The sequence below is a fragment of the Agelaius phoeniceus genome, chromosome 37, assembly GCF_051311805.1.
Source record: "Agelaius phoeniceus isolate bAgePho1 chromosome 37, bAgePho1.hap1, whole genome shotgun sequence".
In the NCBI taxonomy this organism is placed as follows: Eukaryota; Metazoa; Chordata; class Aves; order Passeriformes; family Icteridae; genus Agelaius; species Agelaius phoeniceus.
The window spans coordinates 1,225,004-1,238,104 of record NC_135302.1 but is presented as its reverse complement, the minus strand read 5'-3'; the positions used below and the strand labels follow the sequence as shown (position 1 = coordinate 1,238,104).

General features: G+C 60.7%; 1 protein-coding gene across 1 annotated transcript in view; it reads left to right on the top strand.

Annotated features, from left to right (window-relative positions):
• Window positions 1-12,845, top strand: part of PRR12 (proline rich 12) — a 29,483-nt gene extending 16,638 nt beyond the window's left edge. The window contains exons 6-14 of the mRNA XM_077193286.1: window positions 362-690; window positions 2,667-2,783; window positions 4,166-4,296; window positions 6,046-6,371; window positions 8,316-8,441; window positions 8,513-8,610; window positions 9,600-9,728; window positions 10,897-10,992; window positions 12,070-12,845. Of these exons, the coding sequence (XP_077049401.1) occupies window positions 362-690; window positions 2,667-2,783; window positions 4,166-4,296; window positions 6,046-6,371; window positions 8,316-8,441; window positions 8,513-8,610; window positions 9,600-9,728; window positions 10,897-10,992; window positions 12,070-12,210 (1,493 nt within the window). The 3' untranslated portion in view covers window positions 12,211-12,845. The remainder of the gene's footprint in view (window positions 1-361; window positions 691-2,666; window positions 2,784-4,165; window positions 4,297-6,045; window positions 6,372-8,315; window positions 8,442-8,512; window positions 8,611-9,599; window positions 9,729-10,896; window positions 10,993-12,069) is intronic.
• The last annotated feature ends 256 nt before the right edge of the window (window positions 12,846-13,101 follow it).

Sequence of the window (13,101 nt, the reverse complement as noted above, 5' to 3'; positions counted from 1 at the left end):
TTCTAGGACCCTTCCAGGACCTGCCAGGGGTTCAAAGGCACCATCCAAGGGTTTATGAGGATGTTCCAGGGGTTCCTAGGACCCTTCTAGGACCTTTCCAGGACCTGCCATGGGTTCATGGGGACCCTCCAGGGGTTCATGGTGACCTTCCAGGACCTGCCAGGAGTTCATGAGGACATTCCATGGCTCTCCATGACCCTTCCAGGACCTGCCAGGGGTTCAAAGGCACCATCCAAGGGTTTATGAGGATGTTCCAGGGCTTTCCAGGACCTGCTGGAGTACCCATGACCCTTCCAGAACTTGCTATGACCCTTCCAGGACCCCCCTAACTCTGTTTCTCTCTTTTATTTCTCTTTTCCAGCCGCCCCCCCCCCGGAGGATCCCCCCCCTTCCCCTCCCCCCGCCCCTCCCGAGCCCCCCCAGCCCGAGGCCGCCCCCGCTCCCCCCCCCGCCCCGGGCACCCCCCCGGCCGCTCCCGGGGCCGCTCCCGTTCCCGGGGGGTCCCCGAGCCCCCCGGGGGGGTCCCCGGAGCCGCCCGAGCCCCCCGAGCGCCCCCTGCACCTGGCCCAGAAGCAGGGAACGGCCGCCGTGTGCGGGGACACCAGCGACGAGGAGGAGAGCGGCGGAGAGGGGATCTTCAGGGAGAGGGACGAGTTCGTGGTCAGGGTGGAGGACATCCCTGCCCTCAAGGTGAGACTGGGAGGGACTGGGATAGACTGGGAGGGGAGTGGGAGGCACTGGGTTAAACTGGGAGGGACTGGGATGAACTGGGAGGGACTGGGGACACCAGCGACGAGGAGGAGAGCGGGGGAGAGGGAATCTTCAGGGAGAGGGACGAGTTCGTGGTCAGGGTGGAGGACATCCCTGCCCTCAAGGTGAGACTGGGAGGGACTGGGAGGGACTGGGAGGGGAGTGGGATAAACTGGGAGGGACTGGGATAGACTGGGATAAACTGGGAGGGACTGGGAGGCAAAGCAAGGGGAGTGGGAGTAAGGATATGGCACTGGGAAAGGGACTGGGAGGCACTGGGAGAGACTTTGAGGGCAGTGAGATGGACTGGGAGGGACTGGGATAAACTGGGATGGAGTGGGACAGCACTGGGATGGACTGGGAGGGATTGGGAGTCAGGATGTGGCACTGGGAAAGGAACTGGGATGGACTGGGAGGGACTGGGATAAACTGGGAGGGACTGGGAGGAGAACAAAGGGGAGTGAGAGGCACTGGGAGTGAGGACATGGCACTGGGAAAGGAACTGAGAGGCACTGGGAGAGACTTTGAGGACACTGGGAGGACACTGGAAGGGCACTGGGATGGACTGGGAGTGAGGACATGGCACTGGGAAAGGAACTGGGATGGACTGGGATGAACTGGGAGGGACTGGGGACACCAGCGACGAGGAGGAGAGCGGGGGAGAGGGAATCTTCAGGGAGAGGGACGAGTTCGTGGTCAGGGTGGAGGACATCCCTGCCCTCAAGGTGAGACTGGGACCCACTGGGATATACTGGGATATACTGGGAGGGACTGGGATAAACTGGGAGGGACTGGGATAGACTGGGAGGGACTGGGGACACCAGCGACGAGGAGGAGAGCGGGGGAGAGGGAACCTTCAGGGAGAGGGACGAGTTCATGGTGAGGGTGGAGGACATCCCTGCCCTCAAGGTGAGACTGGGAGGGACTGGGATGAACTGGGAGGGGAGTGGGATAGACTGGGATAAACTGGGAGGGACTGGGAGGGGGCTGGGATAGACTGGGAGGGACTGGGAGGGACTGGGAGGGACTGGGAGGCAAAGCGAGGGGAGTGGGAGTAAGGACGTGGCACTGAGGAAAGGCACTGAGAGGCACTGGGAGAGACTTTGAGGACACTGGGAGGGACTGGGATAGACTGGGATAAACTGGGATGGACTGGGAGGTGAAGAGAGGGGAGTGAGAGGCACTGGGAGTGAGAATGTGGCCCTGAGGAAAGGCACTGAGAGGCACTGGGAGAGACTTTGAGGACACTGGGAGGACACTGGGATGGACTGGAAGGGACTGGGATGGACTGGGAGGGACTGGGAGAGACTTTGAGGACACTGGGATGGACTGGGATAAACTGGGAGGGAAGTGGGAGGGACTGGGAGAGACTCCACTCACAGAACTGGGATTGAACTGGTGTTAACTGGTGATTAACTGGGGGAATTTGGGGGGTCTGGAGGAGGATTTGGGGCAGAATTTGGGGTTTTGGGGGGGTTCCTGTGACTCTGGATGGATCTGAATGGGTCTGAAGGATTTAGGATGGATTTAGGGTGGGTTTGGGGTGAATTTTTGGGGTTCTGACGCCCCAAATCTCCCCCGCTGGCGCTGCAGACGGGCCGGGAGCCGCCGCTTTTTGGGGGATTTTTGGGGGTTTTTGTCATTCCTGTGACCCTGAATGGCTCTGGATGGATTTGGGATGGATTTGGGGTGAATTTTTGGGGTTCTGACCCCCCAAATCTCCCCCAGCTGGCGCTGCAGACGGGCCGGGAGCCGCCGCTTTTGGGGGGGATTTTGGGTGATTTTGGGGGATTTTTGGGGGATTTTTGGGGTCCCTGTGACCCTGAATGGCTCTGGATGGCTCTGGATGGTTTTGGGATGGATTTGGGATGGTTTTTGGGTGGGTTTTTGGGGTTCTGACCCCCCAATGTCCCCAGCTGGCGCTGCAGACGGGCCGGGAGCCGCCGCCCATCTGGAGGGTGCAGAAGGCGCTGCTGCAGAAATTCACCCCCGAGATCAAGGACGGGCAGCGCCAGTTCTGCGCCACCAGCAACGTGAGTGGCACCCCAAAAACACCCGGGGGCACCCCAAAAACACCCGGGGATACCCAAAAAAAACCCGGGGATACCCTAAAAAATATTTGGGACACCCCCAAAAAAAACCCCAAACCTGTGGGGACAACCCTGAGCTGAAAAACCCCACCCCAAACCCAGGGTGTGTCACTAAAATCTGAAATTTTCCCCTAAAAAACATCAAAATTTCCCTAAAAATGGGGGATTTGGGAGCTTTCTCAGAATTTTGGGGTGCCCCAAAAATGGGGGGACCCCAAAAGAAACCCCAAAAACTGGGGGGACAACCCTGAGTTTGGAGATCCCACCCCAAACCCAGGGTGTGTCATTTTGGGGGTATTTTTGTGTATTTTGGGGTGGATTTTTGGGGTATTTTTGTGTATTTTGGGTTAATTTTGGGGGGATTTTGGGGGATTTTGAGGTGTTTTGGAGGGGATTTTGGGGTGCAGAAGTTTTGGGGTGCCCCTGACCCCCCATTTTTACCCCTCCCCCGCAGTTCCTGGGGGTACCTGGGATGGTTTGGGGTGGATTTTTGGGGGATTTTTGGGGTAATTTTTGGGGTATTTTGGGGTGGATTTTGGGGGTATTTTTGTGTATTTTGAGCTAATTTTGGGGGGATTTTGGGGGGATTTTTTTTTTTATTTTTGGGTATTTTGGGGTGCAGAAGTTTTGGGGGGCCCCTGACCCCCCATTTTTACCCCTGCCCCCGCAGTTCCGGGGGGTACCTGGGATGGTTCAGGGTGGATTTTTGGGGTATTTTTGGAGTATTTTTGTGTATTTTGGGGTTAATTTTTGGGGGATTTTTGTGTATTTTGGGGTGGATTTTTTGGGGTATTTTTGTGTATTTTGGGGTTAATTTTGGGGGGATTTTGGGAGGATTTTTTTTTTTATTTTTGGGGTGCAGAAGTTTTGGGGTGCCCCTGACCCCCCATTTTTGCTCCTCTCCCGCAGTACCTGGGGGGTACCTGAGATGGTTTGGGGTGGATTTTTGGGGGGTTTTTGTGTATTTTGGGTTAATTTTTGGGGATTTTGGGGTGTTTTGGAGGGGATTTTGGGCTGCAGAGATTTTGGGGTGCCCCTGACCCCCCATTTTTGCCCCTCCCCCGCAGTACCTGGGATGGTTCGGGGTGGATTTTTGGGGGATTTTTGGGGTAATTTTTTGGGGATTTTGGGGGGATTTTGGGGGTAATTTTTTTGGGATTTTTGGGGGATTTTTGTGTATTTTGGGGTGGATTTTTGGGGTATTTTTGTGTATTTTGAGTTAATTTTTGGGTCATTTCGGGGGGATTTTTTTTATTTTTGGGTATTTTGGGGTGCAGAGGTTTTGGGGTGCCCCTGACCCCCCATTTCTGCCCCTCCCCCCGCAGTACCTGGGCTATTTTGGGGATGCCAAGCACAGGTACCAGCGGCTCTACGTGAAGTTCCTGGAGAACGTCAACAAGAAAGATTACGTGAGAGTGTGCTCCAGGAAACCCTGGCACCGGCCCCTGGCACTCAGGTACCCCTGGGGACACCTGGGGACACACCTGGGGACATGGGGACACACCTGGGGACACCTGGGGACATGGGGACAGTGAGGGTGTGCTCCAGGAAACCCTGGCACCGGCCCCTGGCACTCAGGTGGGGACACCTGGGGACACCTGGGGACACCTGGGGACATGGGGACACACCTGGGAACATGGGGACAGTGAGGGTGTGCTCCAGGAAACCCTGGCACCGGCCCCTGGCACTCAGGTACACCTGGGGACACCTGGGGACACACCTGGGGACATGGGGACAGTGAGAGTGTGCTCCAGGAAACCCTGGCACCGGCCCCTGGCACTCAGGTACCCCTGGGGACACACCTGGGGACACCTGGGGACATGGGGACACACCTGGGGACACACCTAGGGACACACCTGGGGACATGGGGACAGTGAGAGTGTGCTCCAGGAAACCCTGGCACCGGCCCCTGGCACTCAGGTGGGGACACACCTGGGGACACCTGGACACACCTGGGGACATGGGGACAGTGAGGGTGTGCTCCAGGAAACCCTGGCACCGGCCCCTGGCACTCAGGTGGGGACACACCTGGGGACACACCTGGGGACACACCTGGGCACATGGGGACACCTGGGGACATGGGGACACCTGGGGACATGGGGACAGTGAGAGTGTGCTCCAGGAAACCCTGGCACCGGCCCCTGGCACTCAGGTACCCCTGGGGACACACCTGGGGACACACCTGGGGACACCTGGGGACACACCTGGGGACACACCTGGGGACAGTGAGGGTGTGCTCCAGGAAACCCTGGCACCAGCCCCTGGCACTCAGGTACCCCTGGGGACACACCTGGGGACACACCTGGGGACACCTGGGGGTACTTGGGGACACTTGGGCACAACCAAGAGAGACACCTGGGAGCATCTGGGCACACCTGAGTACACACCTGGGCACACCTGGGAGTACTTGGGGACACCTGGACTCACCTGGACACACCTGGGGACACTTGTGGAGGCCTGTGGGCACACCTGGGCACATCATTGGGTACTTGGGCACACCTGGGCACACCTGAGGGCACACCTGGGGACACCTGGGAGCACTTGGGGTTCACCTGGGCACACACCTGGGCACACACCTGGGCACACCTGTGGCACCTGGTGACATTTGGGAATAGCTGGGGGTACTTGGGGACACTTCGGGGCACCTGGGGACACCTGTGGGTACTTGGGGACACACCTGGGCACACCTGGGAGTACCTGGGGACACCTGGGGCACACCAAAACACACCTGGGCACACACCTGGGGACAGCTGGGCACACTTGTGGGCACATCTGGGGACATCTGGGGGTACTTGGGTACACACCTGGGGGCACCTGGGCACACCTGGGAGTACCTGGGGACACCTGTGGGTACTTGGGGACACCTGGGAACACCAAAACACACCTGGGCACACCTGGGAACACCTGTAGGTACTTGGGGACACCTGGGCACACACCTGAGCACACCTGGGGACACCTGTGGGCACACCTGGGGACACCTGTGGGCACACCTGGGGACACCTGGGAACACCAAAACACAGCTGGGCACACCTGGGGACACCTGTGGGTACTTGGGGACACCTGGGAACACACCTGGGCACACCTGGGGACACCTGTGGGCACACCTGGGGACACGTGTGGGTACCTGGGCACACCTGGGCACACCTGTGGGCACACCTGGCCACACCCCCCTCTAACCCCTCCCCCTTTTTTTCCCCTCCCCCAGGAGACAAACCCACCCCAAACCCAGCGCCCCCAAACCCCCTCCCCCCCCCCAAACCCGAGCCTGCGGAAAAACCCCAAAAATCGGAAAAAACCCCAAAAACCGAAAAACCCCAAAAAGCCGAGAAACCCCCCCGGAACGAGGCCGCCCCTCCCCCCCCCCGCGCCGGCCGCGGGGCCCCCCCGGGCCCCCCCCCGGCCCCCCCAAGGCCAAACCGAAGCCCCCCAAGGTGAAGGCGGAGCCCCCCCCCAAAAAGAGGAAAAAATGGCTCAAGGAGGCGGCGACGACGTCGGAGTCGGAATCCAGCGGGGACCCCCAGAGCGAGGAGGGTGAGAACGGGGGGACCCCGAAATTTGGGGAGGGGGGAACCCGAAATTTGGGAGGGGCAACCCAAAAATTTGGAGGGGGGGACCTCAAATTTGGGGGGAGAAAAACCCCAATATTTAAGAGGGGGGAACCCGAAATTTGGGCGGGGTAAGAACCCCGAAATTTAAGAGGGGGAACCCGAAATTTGTGGGGTGAACCCCAAATTTTGGGGGGAGGAGACCCAGAAATTTGGGGGGGGGAACTCAAAATTTTGGGGCGGGAACCCGAAATTGGGGGGAAACCCCGAAATTTGGGGGGAGGGGATGCTGAAATTTGGGGGGAGAACCCCGAAATTTAGGGGGGGGGAACCCAGAATTGGGGGGGAGCCCAAGTTTGGGGAGGGGGGACCCCAAGATTTGAGGGGAGGGCGAATCTGAAAGTTTGAGGGCCCGGATTTGGGGAGGGGAACCCCAAACTGGGGAAGGAGGACGTGAATTTGGGGAGGGGGGGGATCCTAAATTGGGGAGGGTAACACGAATTTGGGAGGGGGAACCCAAATTTTTTGGGGAGGGGGAACCCCAAGTTTGAGGACGGGGAACCTCGAACTGGGGAGGGGGGAATCCCAGATTTGGGGAGAGAACTCAGAAATTTGGGAAGGGAACCTCGGGATTGAGGAGGGGGGACCCCAAGATTTGACGAGGAAACCCCAAAATTTGGGGAGAGAACCCAGAAATTTGGTGGGCTGGAGGGGAACCCTTAAATTCAGGGAGAGGACCCCAAAATTTGGAGCCAGGACCCCGAATTTGGGGGGGGACCCCAAAATTTGGGGAGGGAACCCCGAAATTTGGGGAGGGTTGGGAAAGAAATTCCAAAATTTGGGGAGGGCACCTGCTCTGCCTTAAATGGGCGTGGTTCCCTTAAAGGGGTGTGGCTCTCAAGGGGGCGTGGCTCTCCCTTAAAGGGGCGTGGCTCTCCCTTAAAGGGCCGATGCGCCTTTATAACGGGGATGAGTCTCCAAATTGTGGGCGGGGTTTTCCCCCTTTTTGGGAGGTGGGCGTGTCCCTGTGCCCCTCCCCTTAAAGGGCCAGCACTCCTTTATAACAGGGGCGTGTTTCCAACTTGTGGGCGGGGTTTTTACCCTTTTTGGTAGGTGGGTGTGTCTTCCCTTAAAGGGCCAGCGCTCCTCTAGAACAGGGGTGTGTCTTTGAGTTGTGGGCGGGGTTTTCCCCATTTTTGGGAGGTGGGTGTGTCTTCCCTTAAAAGGCCAGCGCTCCTTTATAACAGGGGCGTGTCTTTGAGTTGTGGGCGGGGTTTTTTCCTCTTTTTGGGGAGGTGGGCGTGTCCCTGTGCCCCTCCCCTTAAAGGGCCCACACTCTTTTAGAACAGGGGTGTGTTTCTGAGTTGTAGGCGGGGTTTTCCCCCTTTTTGGTAGGTGGGTGTGTCCCCGCACCCCTCCCCTTAAAGGGCCAGCTCTCCTTTATAACAGCAGCGTGTTTCCAACTTGTGGGCGGGGTTTTTTCCTTTTTTGGGAAGTGGGTGTGGCTCTCCCTTAAAGGGCCAGCGCTCCTTTATAACAGGGGTGTATCTCCAAGTTGTGGGCGGGGATTTCTTCTCCTTTCCGAGGGGTGGGCGTGTCCCCGTGCCCCTCCCCTTAAAGGGCCCATGCTCTTTTAGAACAGGGGTGTGTTTCTGAGTTGTGGGCGGGGCTTTTCCCCTTTTTGGTAGGTGGGTGTGTCTTCCCTTAAAGGGCCAGCTCTCCTTTATAACGGGGGTGTATCTCCAAGTTGTGGGCGGGGATTTCTTCTCCTTTCCGAGGGGTGGGCGTGTCCCCGCGCCCCTCCCCTTAAAGGGCCAGTGCTCCTTTAGAACAGGGGTGTGTTTCCAAATTGTGGGCGGGGTTTTTCCCCCTTTTTGGGGATGTGGGCGTGTCCCCGCGCCCCTCCCCTTAAAGGGGCCGTGTCCCGCAGAGCGGGCCCCGCCGGGGCGGGTGCTGAACACGCGGGCCATGAAGGAAATGTACCGGAGCTACGTGGAGATGTTGGTCAGCACCGCCCTGGACCCCGACATGATCCAGGCCCTGGAGGACACCAACGGTGAGCCCCGCCCCTCCCCCCCTCCCGGGGACCCCCCAAAAGCTGCCCCTGACCCCCCCGTGCCCCCCCAGATGAGCTGTACCTGCCCCCCATGCGCAAGATCGACGGCATCCTCAACGACCACAAGAAGAAAGTGCTCAAGAGGGTGAGCCTGAACCCCAGCCTGCAGGTGAGGGGGGCTGGGGGGCTGGGGGGTCCTGGGGGGTCCTGGGGGAGGGTCCTGGGAGGGGATCTGGGGGGTTTGGGGGGATCTTGGAAAGGATCTGTGGGGTTTGGGGGGCATTGGTGGGGTCTGGGTGAGATTATGGCAGGGATCTGTGGGGTTTGGGCAGGGATCTGTGGGGTTTGGGGGGGATCTTGGAAAGGATCTGTGGGGTTTGGGGGGGATCTGTGGGGGTTTGAGGAGGGATCTTGGAAAGGATCTGTGGGGTTTGGGGAGGGATCTGTGGGGTTTGTGGGACCCTTGCAGGGATTTGGGGTGTTTGGGAGGGGATCTTGGAAAGGATCTGTGGAGTTTGGGAGGGATCTGTGGGGTTTTGGGGGCCCCTGGCTGGGATCTGTGGGGTTTGGGAGGGATCTGTGGGGTTTTGGGGGCCCCTGGCTGGGATCTGTGGGGTTTGGGGGGGATCTGTGGGGTTTGGGGGGATCTGTGGGGTTTGGGGAGGAATCTGTGGGGTTTGGGGGGAATCTGTGGGGTTTGGGAGGGATCTGTGGGGTTTTGGGAGGGATCCATGGGGTTTCGGGGCCCTTGCAGGGATCTGTGGGGTTTGGGGGCCCCTTGCAGGGATCTGTGGGGTTTTGGGGGGGATCTGTGGGGTTTTGGGGCCCCTTGCAGGGATTTTTGGGGTTTTGGGACCCCTGGCAGGGATCTGTGGGGTTTGGGGGGGATCTGTGGGGTTTGGGGGGGATCTGTGGGGTTTTTGGGGTTTTGGGGATCCTTGCAGGGATTTTTGGGGTTTGGGGGCCCTTGCAGGGATTTTTGGGGTTTGGGGCCCCTGGCAGGCACCCGAGTCTCCAGGGCCATCAGTGCCAGGGCCTGGGGGGATCCGTGGGGTCTGTGGGGCCGGGGGTGACCTGTGGAGCTCAGGTGACCCCTGTGTGACCCCGTGTGACCCCGTGTGACCCTGTGTGACCCCTGTGTGTCCCCGTGGCTGGCAGGAGGCCCTGCACACGTTCCCCCAGCTGCACGCAGAGCCCGGCGAGTCCCTGGTGCGCCTGCGCCCGGGCGGGGACCCCTACAACCGCAAAACGCTCAGCAAGGTCAAGAGGAGCGTGGGCAAACCACAGGTACGGGATTGGGGGGTCCTAAATGGGGTTTGGGGGGGCCTAAATGGGGTTTGGGGGGTCACAGGTGGGGTTTGGGGGGTCACAGGGGGGTCAAACCCCAAAATGCTCAGCAAGGTCAAGAGGAGCGTGGGCAAACCACAGGTATGGGATTGGGGGGTCCTGGGGGGGCACAGGTGGGGTTTAGGGGGTCCCAGATGGGGTTTGGGGTCACCAGGAGGGTCCCAGGTGGGTCACAACCCCAAAACGCTCAGCAAGGTCAAGAGGAGCGTGGGCAAACCACAGGTATGGGATTGGGGGGTCCCAGGGGGGATTTGGGGGATCCTAAATGAGGTTTGGGGGGTCCTAAATGGGGTTTGTGGGGTCCTGGGGGGTCCTAAATGGGGTTTGGGGGGTCACAACCCCAAAACGCTCAGCAAGGTCAAGAGGAGCGTGGGCAAACCACAGGTACGGGATTGGGGGGGTCCTGGGGGGGGCACAGGTGGGGTTTGGGGGGTCCCAGGTGGGGTCTGGGAGTCATGAGAAGGATCTGAGGTGGGTTTTGGGGGGTCACAGGAGGGGTTTGGGGGGTCCTAAATGGGGTTTGGGGGGTCCTAAATGGGGTTTGGGGGGTCACAACCCCAAAATGCTCAGCAAGGTCAAGAGGACCATGGGCAAGCCCCAGGTACGGGGTCACAGGTGGGGTTTGGGGGTCCCCAGGTGTGTCTGGGGGTCCCAGGAGATCCCCAGGTGGGTTTGAGGGGTCTCAGGTGTGTCTGGGGGTCCCAGGGGATCCTAGGTGGGGTTTGGGGGGGTCTCAGGTGGGTTTGGGGACCCCAGGTGTGTCTGGGGGTCCCAGGGGAATCCTAGGTGGGGTTTGAGGGGTCTCAGGTGGCTCTGGGGGTCCTGGGGGGTCCCCAGGTGTGTCTGGGGGGTCCCAGGGGATCCTAGGTGGGGTCTGGGGGGGTCTCAGGTGGGTTTGGGATCCCCATGTGGGTCTGGGGGTCCTGGGGGGTCTCAGGTGGCTCTGGGGGGTCCCAGGGGATCCTAGGTGGGGTCTGGGGGGTCTCAGGTGGCTCTGGGGGTCCCAGGGGGTCCCCAGGTGTGTCTGAGGGGTCTCAGGGGATCCTAGGTGGGGTCTGAGGGGTCTCAGGTGGCTCTGGGGGGTCCCTGAGCTCCGCTGTCCCCGCAGGAGTTCAAGGTGGAGGTGGAGAAGTCGTTCCTGTACACGCTGTACCACTCCCTGCACCACTACAAATACCACACCTTCCTGCGCTGCAAGGACGAGGTGAGGCCACCTGGGACACCTGGGGGACACCTGTGTGTCACCTGTGTGTCACCTGGGGGACACCTGGGCCACCCCCTGTCACCTGGGCCACCCTTCTGTCCCCATGCCCCCCATGCCCCCCACACCTTCCTGCGCTGCAAGGACGAGGTGAGGCCACCTGGGACACCTGGGGGACACCTGTGTGTCACCTGTGTGTCACCTGGGCCACCTGGGTGTCACCTGTGTGTCACCTGTGTGTCACCTGGGCCATCCCTCTGATCCCCCACATCACTTCTCTGTCCCCTCACGCTGGCCACCCCACTGACCCTTCCCTGTCCGTGTGTCCCTTCCCTACTGACCCTTCCCTGTCCGTGTGTCCCTTCCCTGCTGACCATTCCCTGTCCGTGCGTCCCCTCCCTGCTGACCGCTCCCTGTCCCACTGACCGTTCCCTGTCCCTCTGTCCCCTCCCTGTCCGTGTGTCCCCTCCCCTCTGACCGGTCCCTGTCCGTGTGTCCCCTCCCTGTCCATGTGTCCCCTCCCTCTGACCGGTCCCTGTCCGTGTGTCCCTGTCCATGTGTCCCCTCGTGCTGACCGCTCCCTGTCCGTGTGTCCCCTCCCTCTGCCCATTCCCTGTCCGTGTGTCCCTGTCCGTGTGTCCCCTCCCTCTGACCGCTCCCTGTCCGTGTGTCCCTGTCCGTGCGTCCCCTCCCTCTGACCGTTCCCTGTCCGTGTGTCCCCTCCCTGTCCGTGTGTCCCTGTCCATGTGTCCCTGTCCCTCTGACCGGTCCCTGTCCGTGTGTCCCTGTCCCTCTGACCGTTCCCTGTCCGTGTGTCCCTGTCCGTGTGTCCCCTCCCTCTGACCGCTCCCTGTCCGTGTGTCCCCTCCCTGTCCGTGTGTCCCTGTCCGTGTGTCCCTGTCCGTGTGTCCCTGTCCGTGTGTCCCCTCCCTCTGACCGTTCCCTGTCCATGTGTCCCCTCCCTGTCCGTGTGTCCTGTCCCTCTGACCGCTCCCTGTCCGTGTGTCCCCTCCCTGTCCGTGTGTCCCTGTCCGTGTGTCCCTGTCCCGCTGACCGCTCCCTGTCCGTGTGTCCCCGCAGACGACGGCCATCGAGGGCCGCGCCGAGGACCTGGGCCAGGAGGAGGTTGTGCAGCGCTGCATGCGCAACCAGCCCTGGCTCGAGCGCCTCTTCGACTCCTTCAGCGACCTCCTGGCCCAGGCGCGCGCCAAGTGCGCCTGAACCCCCCCCAAAACGGGGATTCCCCCCCCCCCGGCCCCCCAAAAAAAACCGGGGTGACCCCCCCGGGATGGAGAGGGGACAACGCCGGGACAAGGACTGAACCTCCTGCCACGGGGATGGACGGACGGACGGACGGAGCTGCCGGGATGGGGACACATGGACCCCCCCACCCCCACAGTGGGACACCCCAAAATACGGGGGACACCCCCCTAAAGTGGGGACACCCCCCCCCTAAAAGATGGGGACCCTCCCTTCCCCAAAACCGGGGTGACAGCCCCGGGATGGAGGGGGGACAAGGACGGAACCTCCCGCCATGGGGACGGAGCTGCCGGGACGGGGACACCAATGTGGGGGAGACCCCAGCAAAATACGGGGACACCCCCCCAAAAACGGGGATCCCCCTAAAAATGGGGGGACCCCCCCCAAAAGATGGGGGATTCCCCCCAAAAATGGGGTGAGAGCCACAGAACAGCAGCGGGGACAAGGACTGACCCTCGTGCCATGGGGACACCAATGTGGGGGAGACCCCCCCCCCCAAAAATACGAGGACCCCCCCCTTAAATATAGGGACCCCCCCAGAATATGGGGACCCCCCCAAAATTTGAGAACTCGCCCAAAATCTGGGATCCCCCCCCCTCCAAAAATGAGGTGACACCCCCAGAATGGCAGAGGGGACAAGGTCCCACCATGGGGACACCAATGTGGAGGGGGCGCCCCAAAATATGGGGGGACCGCCCCCCCAAAAAATTGCACCCCAAAATATGGGGGGACCACCCCCCAAAAAATTGGGACCATCCCCAAATCCCCTCAAAATGGGAAAATGGGGGGGGGGGTTTGGGATAAGGATTGAAGCTCCTGGGATGGGAATGGGGACACACCTGAGACCCCCCC